The following is an 18,922-nucleotide window of genomic DNA, read 5'->3' as shown; positions in this document are numbered from 1 at the left end:
TTCCAGTGTATGACGTTAAACAGAGCTAACGGAGCCACCTGGGAAGTAGCAGGGTCCCGTTTCTAAATTACATGGTATCAGATCGGTGCATAGACTCACGCACTCGCCAATCTGATTCCTGCATTTTCCACAGTATCAGCAGCATTTCCGATACTGGTATCGGAATCAGAACTACTCTAGTGGTGGTTGTTGCTTTTACAACTCAGGAACCAGGGTCAGTAGACGAAAGGCTTGATTTTCTCAGAAGAGGCCAGAAACACGGTCTGCGCAAACTGTAACCAGTACTGTACAATTACTACCAATAGCCAACTTTACTGTTTAACTCTCCTTCTGCTCCATCTGCTCTGAGCAACCACCGTCGCACTCTTTCTCTCTCTTTCTCTCTCTCTCTCTCTCACTCTCTCTCTCTCGCTCAACCACACTAAGACACAACACACTGCTCTATTTCTTCAATGGCTCACATATTAGGAGACACTGTCAGTGCTTCTTCGGCTTCTCCAACTTTCATCTCAGTGCACCTGCGCAAGCTTAGAGGATGACGTATGACTTGAGGATTGTCCTAGAATCATACATCATTGTCAAGCTTACATTTTTGTAGGAACACATGTCCATGGCCTCTGCATTCCATTGAGGTTCTGTTCTTGCAATAATTACTCCTCTCATCTGCAAGCTGACTGTTTTCAGGAAAGAGACGCCATGAAGTCTCTCACCTCTTCACCTGACTTGTTTTGCTTTCAATGAAACCGTCAGATGGACGCTTCACAGGAGAACCCCTCTCCTTATTTACAGCTTTGAATAACCATTTGTCGTCTTTCCCCACTCAAGATATTGACACTCCTTTCTCTCAGGTCGGTTGAGTTCATCATCAAATGAATCCACTCTAAAGAGTCAAAGTACTCTGGGCCTCTTCTCTGTTTTCCAGCCCTCCTGCCCAAATGGTTTACGACTATGCTTCTCTTATCACACATTCCAACCTATAATGGTTTCTGCACTCATCCAGATTTCAAGCAAGTTCTAAAATACCATTAAACCAGGAACTCATCCTCTTAATTTTAACAGATTAGGAAACAGTAAAAGAAGTTCATAAAACTGATCTTTTTCCTGTTTCTCTACGATTAAGATTGACTGAGATCAAGTTTTAATGTTTAATCTGTCCTGTGTTCGGTGGAACCACAGCACCTCCTGATGGTGAGTCCTGGTACAGTTGGACGAGCTGTATAAGAAATATTCTGTTTAATATGTTTATTGTTATCACCAGTAAATGTCTCTGATATGTTTTTGTTTTAACAAGTATTAAGCTAGAACTAGGAGAAATATGTATAAGTGATCAATTCTACCAGTTCTACCTACTGTACATTCAAGTGTGTTTTCTTTTACGTTTTAATCAAGTTTTAATTCCTTTTGAATGTTAAGTGATTTTAATCACGTCATAATCCTTTTCATGATAGACAAAGTACATCTATTGAGCCATGGTGAGATTCTGTGAAAGGTGAAGCACGGTTTTGAAACGTTTAAAACTATGTTTAGTTTAGTTTAGTTTTAGTGAGTTCCTGTGAATTTTCACACTATCTACTTGGAGACAAAAAGCCAGCAGCCCTGCCCCCAGGCACACCCGCCATTTGGACACAACAAAACAGAGAGACATCACTTCTCTTGAGTTAGTCTAAGTCTAGGTTTTAGTCTCATTTTTACTCTTGTAACTTACTTTTGAAACTCTCGTCTTTAATTTTTCCGCTCTTTACTTTTACTTTGAAACATGCTTCAAGACAGCGATCGCTCACGCATTGAATTTTCTCACTTTTATATTTTTCTCAGTATTGATTAGCTTCTTTTATTAAGTTTGTACCAGAACAAAGTTCTGTTTTAATTTGTTTTATACAGTTAAGTATCGTAACCTGATTTAGAGGAAGTGAACTTAATTTAGATTATCTTGCATTAACTAACAACGGAAGATCCGCCTTATCAACGTATCATCCTCAGTTATTTTATTCAAGAAGTTAGATTTAGTTTACAAAGTCAGAGCCTGAGAACCACTCGAAGCAAAGAAGAAGAACATCTTTATGAAAATCATCATCACGACACTACAGCAACTTGCTGTGTCCGAAACCGTGCAAGCGGTTTCCAACGAAAGACTCTTTGACGAACTCCAGCGCTCGCTAGCGGTACCACCCCGCTGGGCATTGAGCAAGATCTTCACCGGATCGGTACTGGACCAGCTGCCCTCTTCCTAAGACATCGGACCGAGGTGTCCAACCGGCTGATACCGGACGAGCTGAACCTCGGCCATTGGACCGGGACTGCCAGCTAGAGTCGCAAACCACCTGAGGGAACCCGCCTCCGCGGACTCAACCACTCTGCTAAGAAAGTAGGCTCTCCATCACTCATAACAGCTGGATTCACACATGATACATGAGATGGTGTCTATGGCTCTGATTCATATCTTTTAGTTTAAGAGAAATTCGGTTAGGATTTTGGTAGTATTAAAATTACTCCCGTAATATTTAAATGCTTCAACCTAACTCGTGATCTCACCATCAGCCCATATTCCACTAATAACCCATTACTTAGTTATCCCACATCTCCTGTTACCTGTTGTTATTCATTTAAATTGCCATTTCATTTATTTAATCTGAATTATTTAGTCAGTAAACATATTTAACCGTATGTCGTTGTCTGTGCAGGTTTGTTTTTAATGTGGAGAACCGATGGATCTGTGTAGAATTCACTAATTCATTTATGAGATTGAATAGATTGATCTGAAATTGATTAGAAATTGATACAAGTTAAACTTGTCCAGTCGAATTTGATTAATTACCTCCGGATTATTCAAATAGACAAAACATCGGAGGTGGTGCCCCATTAACGAGTGATTTATTAATCGCCAGTGATTAATAAATTACATTTATTATTAGTGTATCTCTTACATTTTTTTAAGTTTGAACACAAAATCAAAGTCATTTGTCAAAATATGTTTGGCAAACAGTGTGACTAATCAACATTGTCAGGAAAGGATATATATGAAATAAATGCCAAAGCACACTGGAGTAGCACTTTACGCTTCATGTCACAATTTTAATATTTGGCCAAACTGCCTCCTGTAACTTCTTTCTGGTCCCACTACTCATACTCACATTTGATTGACAGATGCAAACACAATGTGTTGCTGGTGGCTTTGACTCCCAGTGATCTGTCTGCTTTTCAACAGAGTGCCTTGGCAACTCTCAGTGTGGCAGGATCTTCTGTCACAGTTGGGGGCCCACATGTGGTATCCCCACAAAGATCACCTTCACCACCAATAGTACCTGCAGTCAGGTTGGGGTCAAAACCATTGCTAATTCATGCATCCTCTACTAGCATGCTGTATAACAACCAGTAGAAACTCATTTCAGGTTGGTGTAGAGGTCAAAATGCAAACCTGGAGTGTCTACATCGCACAAGTATTTTTACATTTTACTATCCTGCAGCTTTTACCACTTCAACAGGGTAAATGTGGCCTCAGTGTCCGCACCTTCATTCTGACACTGAGGCACAGTGATAGCAGATTCCTTCTGACCTTCTTGTTATGAGTCAAGCATGTTTTACATACTGTCTCTAGCACTCAAGAAGAATGAAATGGTTCTATGACTTTTAAATAACCACAAGAGTTCATTGTCATTTGTCGTTTCCCCCCCATACCTGGAGGGCATGGACCACAATGGAAGGAGCCCATGGTGTTCATGCATTGCACCATGGGAGTGGTGGAGCATCCAGCATTATTGGTCAAACATTCGTCCACATCCTGACAGCTGTAGCCATTGCCTTGCCAACCTGAGACATATTAGAAGTTATTACAATAAAACTCCAATGCATGGATGCACATACAGTGGTGAGTCACAAAACCACAGTATAGCTACATTTTTACACAAAAGTACAAATATAATGTAGCCAACTTATTTTTCACAATTTCTTTTGTTTTTATTTGCAATTTGTTGTCCAGGGCTAAAATAGCAAACAGTGATTCCATCAGGGAATGGCTATAGCAGGATCATATAATTTAATAGGATGCAATATAGTAGCAACTGGAGCTGGGACAGGCAAATCTACTTAATCAAATCTACCGTCATCTTTAAAGCTGAGTAGGCTAGTAGGTAGTTGACTTACCATTCATTAGGAGAATTGACCTAAGTTAGTTCATGACAAAAGATTTGAGAGAGCAGAAAACAAATCTGGGTGCTACTCAATTTGCAAATCAGCTTTTAGGAGCACCCAGGCAAGATGCAAGAGGAACAGTGCAACTTCATTTGAGCCAGCAATTGTGATTCTCATGCCCTTAATGTTCAAAGCTGTTCATATTCACTTTTGGGGGGTTTAATTACACTTGAAAATTATAAACGTGGTGTTCATCCGTGAAGATGATCTTGTCGCACAAAACATGTAAGTATCATACAGTTATTTTCACCACGGAGTTTATTTTCTGCAAATATTCAAAATACAAATGAAAAATCCCAGGTTTTCTGTCGAGGGAACCAGGGCAATGCTAACTTCAGGATCAGCCTATAAAATACGTCATCCCTGCAGCACTCTATACAGGATTGCTAAATGAAATATAAAATAATATTTTAAATTACAATAGAATAAAACAATCATAATTGGCAATAGAATAGAACAAAGTGTATATAAGTAGCACAAAATAACAAACTTACAATGGGGGGCAAGCCCTACATTAGAGGAGCCAGCTGCCTAAAGTTCCTATTCAAAGGCAAGTGAGTGCTATTTGCTTAAGAACATTTGCTTGTCTCCTTTGTCCCTGAGCAGAGGTGTTCACTGGGAGGCTGCTGGTAAGCAGTAGTTAGAAGTTGCTTTAGCAACGAGTACAGCTATCTGTCCAGAGTTAAGACAGTGCAGCCAGGGGACATCAGAGGGAAAACAAGAAACTTTTTCCTCCATAAGATCCAGTTTCACCGAAATCAGCGGGGAAAAAAATATTACATTGTCTTTTTGTACAGTAACCCTTTAGACACAGCAATCCCCCAATGTCTTCTTTATACATCTATGGCAGCATCATAAAAATACAATCCCCCAATGCAGGAAAGAAGAATTAATTTCTATCCTTTTCCAGGAAACTATGAACTCTAAAATACCACTACGAATACCTACAAAACAACTTTTTTGCCAATGGTGGGCCTGATATAGGTGTAAAGGTGAGCTATAGAAGAATACATACAGTATGGGGTGAAAACAGTTCAAACAGCAATTTTGACTTTGTGAGAACTTAAATATTTTAAGACACTGATTCTGCATCAGCAATGGACTGTTTTAGCTTATTGTACCTGCTCCAAACCTATTTTCTACATTGTATAATGCTGTACTAAGATACTATGTGTGCATCTGGTCACAAATTAAGCACTTGCATTCAAAAACAGAGCCCAGGATGAATTGTGTTAATGAGTGTTACCAGCAGGACAGGCTCCACAGTAGAAGGAACCCTGAGTATTGTAGCAGGGAACAGTGGGGTTGGTGGAACAAGGTTTGTTTTGTAGGTTACACTCATTCACATCAGCCACACAGGCCAGGTTCCCGGCTGGAACCTCCCAGCCATTCTGACAAATGCACTGGTATTTAGGCTGTTCAATGGAAAAAAGGTCACAGTGTGAAAAATCTGTCAAACAAAATGAGATCTACAGCAAAGCGGAATCATGTACATACAACAACAGAATTAAATAATACTGAATTTTTACACAAGAGTAGTTGCTTGCAATTATATACCATACATGCATACATTGCCAGGCCAAAATGAAAAAAGGTCTGCCTTTCACTGGTATTTCCACTTAATGTACAGACTCAATCTCAATTTAAGGAGGTGTGTCAGAAGGAAATATAATTTCACTAATATCTACACTTGGATTCAGATTGAGGTATTTCACTGTCTATTGGTTTTTATATATTACAATAATTATAGCCACTTATAATGTGAATTATTGAAATTAGATAGTTTGGAATAAAAGCCTTCAGACAATTGAGCCTCATGGACTAGGACATAAAACTGTTACTAATAAATGCTAATGAAGCAACAAAATTGTTCTGAATGTTGACACATTCTGTAACAAAACAAAACAAAACATGTTTGACCCAGCAGAGCGGTGAACAAGAGCCACTGCTCAGTTCCTTCGAGCCAGCTAGAGAGTCTTTATAAGAGCCAGACTCGTATGTTTGTTAGCCTCTTGCTATACTGCTGGCTATTATAGTAGATGACAACAGTATTCTGTTTTCAGTCCAACTGACTAGCAAACAGGCGATTTTTATTTAAAAAAAATGTGTAGACCTTCAAATTTTGGTGGAAAGCGGTATAAGTAATTTGTGCTTTGATTTAGCAGTGGGAGATGGTTTTTCTTTACAAAGTATAAAAGAATAATTAACGACCGTTTAGATCAGATAATGTTTTAAAGTGTTATTCACCTTAAATTTAGTCTCATCCACTGACTTCCCTATTCGGAATTAGTGGCTGCAACCTAATAAAATACACTGTTACCTTGAGGAATTATGTGGATTTCTCTAGGTTTAAATATCGCTGAAAACATCTGGGATAATATAAGTATACAACTCAGCAAACAAAGGTCTAATCATCTTTATACATTTTAATTCAGAATTCTGATTCTATTATTCATCTAATTGTCAAAAGTATACTGGTTCATTCCAATCAAATATACAGTATTTATCCTCCTTATTGTGTTCCCATGATTAAAAATGACACTATATTGTGGTTTTCTTCACAGTCCAGCGATAATTTATTGCAAATTTATATAATTTTGCATGTCAAAGCTTATAAAAAAACCCACAACTGCTATGTTGTTTATCATCACACAAAAATAAAAAAATAAAAAAATTTGGTCTGTGTTTTATGTATTATTTGTCCACTTAATGCTGTTGTGGGCAGATAGTAAAAACAACTTTCGGTGTAAATTAAATCTTGAATTTTCAATCTCTTGCCTATACTTTTTGAATTAGTTAAGTAAAGGGTAAAGTGACTGGTTACCTGTCCAGCTATAACGCGGTCTGTGTCAATACATGTGCCATGTACACACAGGTCCTGTCCTACATTTCTGCAGTCATCATAACGTACAGAACAGAGAGTCCCAGACCATTCTGGAGAACAGTTACAACTGCAGAGACAGAAATGGTAATGATGTTAGCTTTAAGTGAGAAGTTATGAAAAAAGGACTAACAGAGAGTATGATTCATAAATAAATATATTCCTAATTAGAATTATTATTATAGGTCCCATATTATGCTCAATTTCTGATTCACACAGCAAACGGCCATGGAATACAATGACTTAGTTATTAGTTGATTAATTCAAAGATCTAGTAATCTGGTATTCACATTTTAATCAGAATTTTTTACCGTGTTATGATCATGTGCTTTATGTTTTTCACAGCAAGTGTAAAGTAAACTGTGTGCATTAAGTATAACATTCAAATTTTAATATGCATTATTTTAATATGCATAGGGCATGTGAGCACAGCAGAGCTAAACTGAAGATCAAAACTTGTTTGCATTATCACTTTTTCTACAGAACTAAGAATAGGTTAAAAAAAATCCGAACAAACAGCAACACTAACATTTAATTCATAACAACAGAATAGCCTATTATGGGAAGCTTCAGACATACGTGAATGATCCAGGGGTGTTGACACAGGTTGCTCCATTCTGACAACCCTGAAAAGTTCCAAAATACACCTGACATTCGTTTACATCTGTTGCACAGTTAGGACCCTGAGAAACAGCAAGAGAAGGAGAAATGGGAGAGACATCTGGTTCAGAATCAACTTAAGAAAAATACTCGTGGATGAGGAAAAGACTTTAAATGATTGATGATGTGTCATTAATTAACAGAAATATTATATTTTTAAAGATTCTGAGAATAATTCTGAGTAAAGGTCTTTGCACACTGGGGGCAGGGTTTTTTGTGTGATAAATTTTCACATCAAGATTTTTTTCCAAACTGTTTGTTTTGGCTTTAGTATTTTTTTTCTTTTTTCGTGAATATTAGCAATGCAACAAAAGCAACCATTTTTTCTTTATGAACACAAGAATTATAAAGACAACAAACTGAATAACAAAGTGTGGAGTAGAACTGTTGAACAAGTTGGCCATCAGGACATTGAGTAGCTTATGTAATGAACTTTTCGATGTTAGCAGTTTTGGCTAAGGTAGGCTATTTATCTAATGTTGGCATGTGAGTTTCTCTCATTTGTGCCAAGATGACATCACAGGTGTGTTTCACCAAAATAGCCAGGGTTAACACAAAGAAATGTTGGGACCTAACCACAAGGTTCTAACAATAGAGCGGCCTGCCTGTAGACCAAAGCCTAACATGCGGCCTCCTTGCACTAACAAAGCCTGTAAACCCAAGTGTCCAGGAGGTGGCGCCTGGTTGCTACAGTTCCCCAGCTTGGAACTCCCTTCTCCCATTGGCCGATAGCGCACCTGAACGTTCACGTTCCAGTGCAACGGCCGGATGCACAGAGAACCTTAAAACAGCTGCATGCCCATTCCAAGGTCCCATCGTAACATGTTGCTGGAAGCATCAGCTTTCACCTGCGTTACAAGGGAGCAACAAAAAGTTTGGATTTTACCTTCGCTTAGGCTGCCGTCTTTTGTCTCGTTGGATGAGCCACAGACTGCTCTGTGTTTACCAAACACAGTCCGGATCCAGAGGAGACCTTGTGCAACCCAGCCTCTAATCCCTGCAGAAGTGAGGATCTTTCCCCTCAGTAAGAAGTGGCCCGCATTGCTTTGCCGCATATTATAGGCTGCTTTTCTATCAAGGACCAGCAGACGGCTATTTGAGCCTGAGTTTGTTCACCGGCCACTGAGTGATAGAAAGGCGTGTATTGTCTCTCCATAGCTGTTTCCCCCTCCTTGCTGTGCTCCAAGCGTTAGCTCTTTTTCTCTTTCACTTCCTCTACTAACCCACATGTACACACGCATACGTTCGGGTTAAAACGCACACACATAGTATCATGAGCAGCTTGTTGGAAACTAATCATTGACAACCCTGCTATAACATCAGATACATGTGTTGCACCAACACCAAATTCGGAACCTCAGAGTGTAGCTCCATATGAAACCACACTGTGACTAAGACCTAACATATAGGTCGACAGACACTGTTCCCCCATTGCTTGTTCAAGCCTTGCACGGTCACCTCCATTGACCAGCCCTTGGCGTGACGTCTCCACGTACGCCATCTTGAACACTCTGTGACGTCATCTTCCAAGAGATTGCGTCGGCCATCTTGGCTCTCTCTCTCCCTCTCTGGCTGTCTGACTCATACACACACACACACTGCATGCTTGTTTGTTGTTTGTTGTTTGTTGCTTGAGTTTGTCTTAGTGTTTTAGCTTCATAGTTTAGCTGCTGTAGTTGAATGATAGATGTTTGTTGATTGAAGTATTATTGATTATTGATCAATTTGCTAACATTAATAAATTCTATTATATTGTTAAGAGCAGTTTTCTGTGATTATTTGTGCATGTGCTTGTCTTGTGATGGTCTGTGCTTGGATAATTTCCTTCACTGTTCCTTTTAATTTTGAATATTTTTGAAATATCTACATTTTAAAGTGAACTCTTCTTTTGAGACTGTTTTCCAGTCTGGTTATTCCAGGTTGGTGTTCCGTTTTATTTATTTAATTATTAATTTTAATAATTCCGATTAGTAATTATTCATTACTAATAACCACACCTGCCCTAACTTTGTACCCCAACAGAAGAAAGAATCTCCAGTGCTGAGAAATCGTTGAGGTGGAGGAGAAGGGTTATTATTTGCCTTATTTCAAAAAATTTAGAAAGCAATTTGACTCACTTTTTTTTTTATACTTTATTTTTAAAGTCACCATGTGTTTGTACATTCACATGTACACATGAAAAAGAAAGCACATAACAGCAACAACAACATACACATGAAAAAGAAAAGAAAACACATAACAGCAACAACAACATAAACAGCATAACCGCATAATAAAAGAAAAAAAAATACAACAAACAAATAGGATAATCACAGCTACAACAAACACATTATGATTAAATTAATTGTAGTAGGTTGACCACTTGGCCCATCTTATCTCATATAATTTGAGGTTGCCCCTCATTTTATATGTTATATACTCCATTTGATGTAGCTGTCGAATGGTGTCGCTCCATTTTTCTATTGTGGGCGGGGTTTTCTGAAGCCAGTGTCTGGTGATTTGTTTTAGAGCAGTTATACGCAGCACCCTAAGCAAATAGTTATCATTTTCCTTGTGAGGTGTGTCTATGGTCATTCCTAGCAGCATCTAGTCTGTATTTAGTTGAATAGCACATCTTAAAATGTGACTGATTTCTTTCTGTACCTTTTTCCAGAATATTTGCAGTACGGGACATGACCAGAATATATGTTGAACATTAGCGTATGATTCGCCACATTCCCTCCAGCAGCTTGATCATATTTTATTATTATATTTAGCTTGCTGCACCGGTGTTATAAAGTATCGTGATTATATTTTCCATGCATATTCTCTCCAATATGGCGATACAGTAGTTGTATGAACGTTCTGATTAATTTCCTTCCAGCTCTCCTCTGATATGCCTATATTCAATTCTTCTTCCCATTTCAGTTTTCCCTTTGTATCTTGATGCTTACAGTTATTTTCCAAAATGGTATATACAGCCGAGATTTGATGTGGGACTTTAGTTTTATCATAATTCTTTATCAAAAATTGCACCAGTGGATGTAAGTCTCTGCTGGTCTCGTTTTTTATTTCACTATTTTGGATATAACTTCTTATTTGTAAATATCAGAAGAGGTGGGAATGCGGCAAATGATACTCTTTGCTTAAAGATTCAAATGGTATTATTCCCTTCTCATTTAAACACTGTCCAAAAATGGTCAATCCCTTTTGTGCCCAAATGTCAAAGGCTTCATCAGTTTTGTTAGGCATGAATTCGGGGTCTTCTTTTATCTCTCTCAGAGCCAATATGTCTTTCTTTATTTCAACAGCGTTTTTGATTCTAGCCCAAATTTCTAGAGTATTTCTAAGTGATATATTATCTCTTACTGGTACTTTTCGTTGGTATTCTGTACAAAAAGGAATCGTTTTTATTGGACCATGACACATAAACATCTGTATTGTTCTCCATTTTGCTTCTGAGTTATGATTTAACCAAGTGCGTATGTGCTGTATTTGTGCTGCCATATAATAGTGCTTCAAATTTGGGAGAGCAAGTCCCCCCCTTCTCTTTAGCCACTTTCAAGGTCTTCATTTTAACTCTGGGTGTCTTATCATCCCATATCAATTTACCAATCATTGTATCCCAGGTTTTGAAAGTGTTTGCACATATATATAGTGGTATTGTCTGGAATAAAAATAAGAAACGGGGGAGTACATTCATTCTAATTGCATCTATTCTTCTACCCAAGGACCATATGGCTAATTTCCACCAATTCATATCCTGTCTAACATGTGCTTCCAAGCCTTTGTAATTCAACTGGTACAGTAATTTGTTATTCTCTGGTAGCACAGTTCCCAGGTATTTAATTCTATCCCTGTCCCACTGCCATAGGTAGTTACTCTTCACCTCTCTGATTACTGGGGCTCCTAGAGCCATTGCTTCACACTTCTGTATATTTAGGTTATATCCTGACACATTACTATAGTTATCAATAACCTGCATAAGAGCTGGTAGTGATTTTTCTAGGTTTGTAAGATATAAAACCACGTCCTCAGCATATAAAGCCAGTTTATGAGATTGCTCTGCTACTTTCACACCCTCAATTTCATTAGTTGCTCTAATACATACTGCCAGAGGTTCAATGCAAATTGCAAAGATTAGAGGGGATAGGGGATCTCCCTGTCTTGTTCCCCGTTGTAATTCGAAACTGTCCGAGAGAATCTCATTTACTCTGATCTGTGCTTTCGAACTACTATACATAGCCTGAAGCCATTTGATAAAGGTGTCATGGAAACCAAATTTGCTATGGGTTTCAAATATAAAAGGCCATGACACCCTGTCGAAGGCCTTTTCGGCATCTAGGGTAAGAATCAACGTTTGGATGTTCATTTTCTTTGAGAAGTCTATTATATTCAATGTTCGTCTTACGTTATCTGATAAATATCTATCTGGAATAAAACCAGTTTGGTCAGGGTCTATAATGAGTGGGATGATCTTTGATAATCTATTTGCTATGATGCTGCTTAGCAGCTTCTGATCCACATTTAATAAAGTTATTGGTCTATAGGATCCACAACTTGTAGGGTCTTTCCCTTCTTTATGTATGACTGTAACTATGGAGTTACACCACGTATTTGCCCACTGACCATGATTTAATGCCCAATTGAAGGCTCTTTCCAAAACCGACAATAATTCTTTGCTAAATTCTTTATAAAATTCACCTGTAAAACCATCGATTCCTGGGCATTTGCCCTTTTTTAACTTTTTTATCACCACCATGATCTCTTCTAGGGTAATCTTTGCTGTCAAATTTGCATTTTGTTCTTCAGTTACTTGCGGTAAGTTTATTCCAGATAGATATTCTTTAACTCCATTTTGCTGAGTCAAATTCTTGTCTGAACTATACAATTGTTCATAATATTTAGCAAATTCTTGTGCAATATCCCTCTTGTCTTTAACAATTGCTTCCCTAGTTTGATTTTTGATTGCTACTATATTTAATTTTTCCTATTGTTTTTTTAATTTATAGGCCAGGTTTTTCATTGCTTTTGCCCCGCTGTCAAAATATTACTGTTTTGTAAAAATCAGAGCTTTCTCTGCTTCCATAGTTAATAGTCTATCCAATTAATTTCTAAGTTTATTTAAAGATTGCAAATCAGAGCTACAGCCTGTCTCCTTATGTTTAGATTCTAATGTCTTAATTGATTGCTCTAGTTCCTATGTTCTTTTCTCCCTTTCTTTCTTCTTGTGTGAGGCAAATGATATAATTTCCCCTCTCAAAACAACTTTCATTCCCTCCCACAGTATAAGTGGGTCTACTTCCCCTGTATCATTAATCTCTAAATCATTTTTGATGACTGATTTTATTTTAGTCTTGAAGTCATCTATTTGTAGCAGGGAGTTGTTTAACCTCCATATCCTCTGACCTTTCTCTAAATCAAGGTTTAATTTTAAAGATATCAAAGCGTGATCAGACAATGTAATTTCACTTATGTGGCATTCTGCAACCATTGATATGTGGTTCTTAAACATGAAAAAGTAATCTAGTAATCTATCACCTGTCAGCCCTATTTGCTTCACTGCTCCTCTCATTATTTTAGCTGCTTGGTTTGGACTATGTAGTCTAACACTTTGTGTGTCCTTACTTGGGTCCATAATGAGGTTAAAGTCACCTGAGGCAATAGTAACTCCTTGACTTTCAAATACAATCATTTCAACAACCTTTTTAATTAAGTCTGGACCTTCTTCAGGAGGACTGTACACATTCATAAATGAAACCATTACTTGTTCAATCGTTCCCACAACCATTACAAATCTGCCTTCTTTATCAACAATTAATTTCTTCAATGTGAAACCTATTTGAGGCATTATTAAGACTGCAACCCCTCTTCTGCAGGATTTATATGAAGAGAATACCTTGGCATTTGCAAGTTTCTTAAGCTTTTCATGTTCTGATTTCACTAGATGTGTCTCTTGTAGAAAAAATATATCTCCCTTTTCTTTTTTAAGCTTTACTAATAGTTTTTTACACTTAATTGGGTTGTTGATACCATTCACATTATATGAAATTATATTTAAAGCTTTCATTTATTGAGAGAGGGGTTTGACAGGTACAATTGATTGTCATTTTTTACATCTTCCTTGTTGTTAGTTAATAAGTCCTTGGTCATACTACTTTTCAACTCATTGTGATTAACCGTAAAAAGTGAACAACACACAAAAATCCCATCTACAACCTTATGAATAAAAAAAACCTGACTTCCAAAGGTAGCAGTCCTTACAAGACTGCCTGTAGATTGATGATTCCCTAAAATAAATAGGAATCTGGGGCCTCCACTAAGAACTGCCCCAGTTGAAAAAGCAACAACAGCTTACCAAACACAAGCTGCATTATATATGCCACTGTCACTGTGATTTTGTGTGAAGGTAGGGCAAGTTCTGTCACAGTACCTTTAGGGAGTTTCCTCTCATCTCCTTCAGCAAGTCTTCAGCCGTCTTATACTCTTCTCTCTGCCTCCCACGCTCTTCAAACGATGCTGCAACTGGTGCGTCTCCGGCTTGTGGCCTGGCTCCCTGGTCTCCTTGTGGGTGTTGAACTCCGCTGACAATGCCCTGTGCGTAAAGGGCTGCAGCTGCCTCCCTCGCCGAGTTGTACATCTGCGATCCCTCGCCAAAGACCTTTAACTTTGATGGGTAGATAATATGCGATTTCACTCCTTTCTCTCGTAGCTCTTTCCTTATTGTGACATACAGGCTTCTTTCTTTTTGTATTTTGGAAGAATAGTCCTGATCGAAGAAAATCCGGCTGTCCTCATACCTTATTACTTTCTTGGCCCAAGCCGCACGAAGGACTCTTTGATGTGTATCCCATGTCAGAAATTTGGCTATGATTGAGCGTGGAGCCGCTCAACTATGTGTATGGTTTCCTCTGAAGGAGGAAACGTACTGACTCACATTTGTGCCAGTAAGTTAAGATTTTTTTCAGCAAATTCACCTCCTGTAATTGGTTGGCTTCATCGGTTGCATTGTCTATAGGGAGGCGAGGTCGCTCACCTTCCAGTGGACCACCATGGGACTTTATTTCAGAAAGAATATGGATGCTAGTGAATGGCAAGAGAATGGTAGTTTTTGGAATTCTTTGAATTGTGCCATGAATTACACATATGATGTTTGTAAATGTATTTTTTCAATTCGAGAAAGTTGCAGTTTGTCATTAAACTAATGAAATATAAGACTATGACAATAAGTAATTCGAAAAGACTACACACCTAACAGTCGTGTAGGTGATCTTGTCTCATTTAGCACTAACCAAAACCCATAATTGAAACCTTGTAGAGCCAATCCCAGTTATTAGCTAGCTCAAAGAACTGACTAACTCTCCTTTCTCATAACTGCAGCTGTCAGTATGGTCAAATTTATTGGGATTTTTTCATCCTTTTTCAATGCAGAGGTGGCAGCCGTGTTGGTGTTGGTGGTATATTGCATGGCACAATGTAGTTCACTGAGCAAGTTTACAGAAAAAAACAAAAAAACAAAATGGTATTTTACTATCTTTACGATAAACTATGTCAATTTAAAATCTTTTCAAGTCAAGAAAGCCAGACATATTATGTTTAATTCATGGCACAATTCAAACAGGATCAAAACAGTGACACAGTCATTTTGGTGATGTCTATTTTCCTTACATTTCTGATACAGCGGTTTATGAGCTGGCCTCTATCCAGATCTTCTGTTGCTCCTCTCAGGGTATCTCTGTCTCTGGGCTCATTAGGTTGAGCAGAAAGGTCGGCTATAGGGCAGGCTGCCAACAGGCTGCCCTGCCTCTGGTCTGCCACCCGGCCTGTTCGCTCTACCTAACAGCGATTGAATCAGCTCTGCTGCTGGCTGTTTGTTTTACAAACCAATTGTGAGAAAAACGAAAGTGCAACCCATTAGCACAAGACAACCACTAAACATACAGTTAAGCTAATAATAACGCATCAGTTACACGGACAGAGAATTTTGTGGCCCTGGTAGTCCACTGGACAACAAGAGCGAGGGAGATCAGTGGTACCCATGCCGAGTGCCGGCTCTCCGTTGTCTTTCTTTAAAGCAGTATACTCCATCTGATGGAAAAAAATTAGTAGACCTATACAGAAAATAATGAAGTATAAACAAGCTATATTTATTATATTGAATAGGTAACGAGTAACGAGGAATGTAACTAACTACATTAACATCAAGTATTGTACATAAGTAGAAATTGAAGGAAGTTTCACCTCACTTGAGTATTTCCATTTTATCCAACTTCATACTTCTACTCCACTGTATCCCAGAGGAAACTATTGTACCATTTACGCCACTACATTGTTGAACAGCTTGAGTTATTAGTTACCTTTCATATAGACTGTCTAGAACTGCCACTTAATGGACATTCATTTTAGTCTAGTAACATACCAAGTTTACAAAGTATCCACATGATAGCAATTATATACAGGGCACATACAATACGTTACACCCATGTACCACTAGTACCAGTGTGCAGACAAGTTTCTCTTTTTGTGAAAAGCCATTTGGAAAAGATATGGATTTCCAGAAGTTTTGCTCCTCCTAACATCAGATTTGTTTTGAGTCTCACAGCGAAGTGAGCTTATGAGCATTTTTTCACTTGGATATAGTGTTTTTTGTCAAAAAAATTGCAGGCCTTTGAATGACTCGGCAAACAACAAACGGCAGATGGACTAGAGTTGTGGAAATTTCTGGATTATAAGATCCATCGCGATTCTAACGTGGAAGATTCTGCATTGATGCTGAGACAAAGCATAACTGAGAGTCTGCAGCTTATGTTGATAGTTGATTGTCCGGCCTCAGCTGGACAGTAAAGTTGCTCTCCTTCTTTTTCTCTACCTTCTAAAATAAGATGTACCCAAACTCTCCTCTCCTTTTGTCGAGTGAGGAGGAGGACAAGATCATCATCACCGGACGATGTTGAATCCATCATTTTTTTCTGTGAAAGAAACTGTCGCAAATTTACATCACTACTGATATGAATAGTTTTGATAGTTTAATTTTTTGTGTTTTTTGTCGCACCCCCAGTGTGTAAGGGCATTGAGATTATATTTTTTATTATACTCTTTAATCTTTGATCTAGGCCTATATTTTGTGTCTTTGTATTTTTTATGCAAATGTTTTTGGCTGACTGTAAATATATATTATTTTACAGTATTATCATCTGGATGCAACTAACTGTGAGGTTTTAATCCAGAAATCTATAAGGAAACTATGTTGGCATTAGTTATATGAGTGGTCTGCTGTGTCAACTCCACAGCAGCTGCACTGCTATCACTAATGCCAAGTGGTATTTATTAATACCAATAATACAATTAATACATAGCCAACTATAATAAGCACCCCATAATGTAAAAAATAGTATGAAACTCACAACCCAGTTGCCGGGACACACACAGTAATATGAGTTGAGTAAGTTCAGACATGTTCCTCCATTCTGACAGGGATTACTGCTGCAAGACACCTTCTGGACTGTCTGGAAGAGAAAAGAGGCAAAAGACAAGGAGAGAAACATAACATGTGCAGTACAGTATTGGGTTGAGCCATTAACATTTTGAATAGCCAGACACTTTTCATGTCAAATTTAAATGAATAAATTCCAGCCTTGTTAGAGCTAATCAAGGTAGGCAATATTTCAGCATTGAAGTGATAAATACTCCTACATATATAATAATGGAATGAATAGAATAGAATAGAATAGAATAGAATAATTTTCATCTATAATACATCAAATAGTTCTTAAATGTCTTACCGATTCAAGTGCAGTCACTTTATTCTCAAGTGTTGACACCTAGAAAGCATTGAAAGAAGCAATGAACATATGTTTTATGACACTGCTTATAAACAGGTGCATTTGGAATAAGAAAAAGTTAATAGATTAAAAAATGGCACATAAATACAAACCAAGAGAAACAAGTCATAAATGCCATACCCTGGTATCAAGTTGCTTCAGTTTGTTTGTGATATCAGGAGGAACTCCACCTCCGTGGGACTTAATGTGATCAATGTCTTCTTTGTTGGATTTGATCTGAAATCAGGCAGTTCATAGACACTTCAGGAAACAAAAGTGAAGTTAATTAGTACAGTGTGGTCTGATTTATCATTTTAAAACAAATAGCGAATTATTTCTTTCATATTTTCATATTTTTGTATTATTGAATTTGAATTTGAATTTGTAACACAACCAAACTACTCTATTAATTTTAAAAATAACAGTTTTTGGACTTCCGCTGGAGCGAGCACCCAAGATGGCCGCGTAGGGGATTCCTCTGCTAAGCTGTTCACCCTACCCCCTCCTAAAATAGCGTTTGAAATATTCTACACAACGCAAATAGGGGAGTAAACTAAAACTACCAAAAGGCATGCAGTCCGTCCAAAAAACCCTTACACAGTGCGGTTTGAGAAGCCAAGGCAACCGGTCGACACACGACAAAACGGAGGAAAACATGGCGGCGGCCTCTCAGACTTCAGAGTCAGACACAGCAGAACTAGCTAGCATTAAAACGCTGCTACAAGGCATTGCATCTGACATGAGTGGACTTAAAGCTGGCATGGATGCAGTTCAAACGGCTGTGGAGAAATTAGGGACTCGAATGACTGAAGCTGAAGCCCGAATATCGGCACTAGAAGATCAAGGCCAAGTTACGGGAGTGACAGTGGACGTGGCGGGGAAAACCATTAAGCAGCTCCACGAGAAAATAACATATTTGGAGGATCCTAGCCGCTGCAACAACATCCGTATTGTGGGGGTGAAGGAGGACGCCGAAGGTTGAGATATCCAAGATTTTGTACAGAGGCTCCTCTCGGAAACACTGGATATCGAGGTGAGCCCGGATTTGGAGATTGACCAGGCCCACAGAACCGGTCAACGAGGGGGCAGAGACCAACACATTCTGGTGTGTTTCCTGAGGTCCGGAGCCCGGGAGGCAGTGCTATGGGCGGCCAGAGAAAAGGAGTGAGTAGAGTGGCGAGGAAAACGGCTGTCTTTTTTCCAGAATAGACATTATACAGAGGCGCAAGAAGTTTGATGGAGTGAAAAAGCGGCTTCGGGAGAAGGGTTTGCACTACGCCATGCTTTACCCGGACACACTGAGAGTGGTGGCCGATAACATCAGACACACTTATACTTCACCAGAAGAGGTGGCAGATTTTCTGTCATTTAGAGCCTCATGAAAACCCCAACA

The 18,922-nt window shown here is 38.5% G+C and overlaps 1 protein-coding gene across 1 annotated transcript in view; it reads right to left on the bottom strand.

Annotated features, from left to right (window-relative positions):
- cubn (cubilin (intrinsic factor-cobalamin receptor)) overlaps positions 1-18,922 on the bottom strand; it is a 195,216-nt gene that overhangs the window by 157,461 nt on the left and 18,833 nt on the right. The window contains exons 3-9 of the mRNA XM_073488362.1: positions 17,671-17,766; positions 17,491-17,529; positions 17,113-17,214; positions 7,649-7,752; positions 7,013-7,139; positions 5,435-5,603; positions 3,676-3,807 (exon numbers count right to left, since the gene is read on the bottom strand). Of these exons, the coding sequence (XP_073344463.1) occupies positions 3,676-3,807; positions 5,435-5,603; positions 7,013-7,139; positions 7,649-7,752; positions 17,113-17,214; positions 17,491-17,529; positions 17,671-17,766 (769 nt within the window). The remainder of the gene's footprint in view (positions 1-3,675; positions 3,808-5,434; positions 5,604-7,012; positions 7,140-7,648; positions 7,753-17,112; positions 17,215-17,490; positions 17,530-17,670; positions 17,767-18,922) is intronic.

Source organism: Pagrus major, chromosome 19 (assembly GCF_040436345.1).
Source record: "Pagrus major chromosome 19, Pma_NU_1.0".
NCBI lineage: Eukaryota > Metazoa > Chordata > Actinopteri > Spariformes > Sparidae > Pagrus > Pagrus major.
The sequence above is the reverse complement of the archived record's forward strand: the minus strand, read 5'-3'. Positions and strand labels throughout refer to the sequence as shown.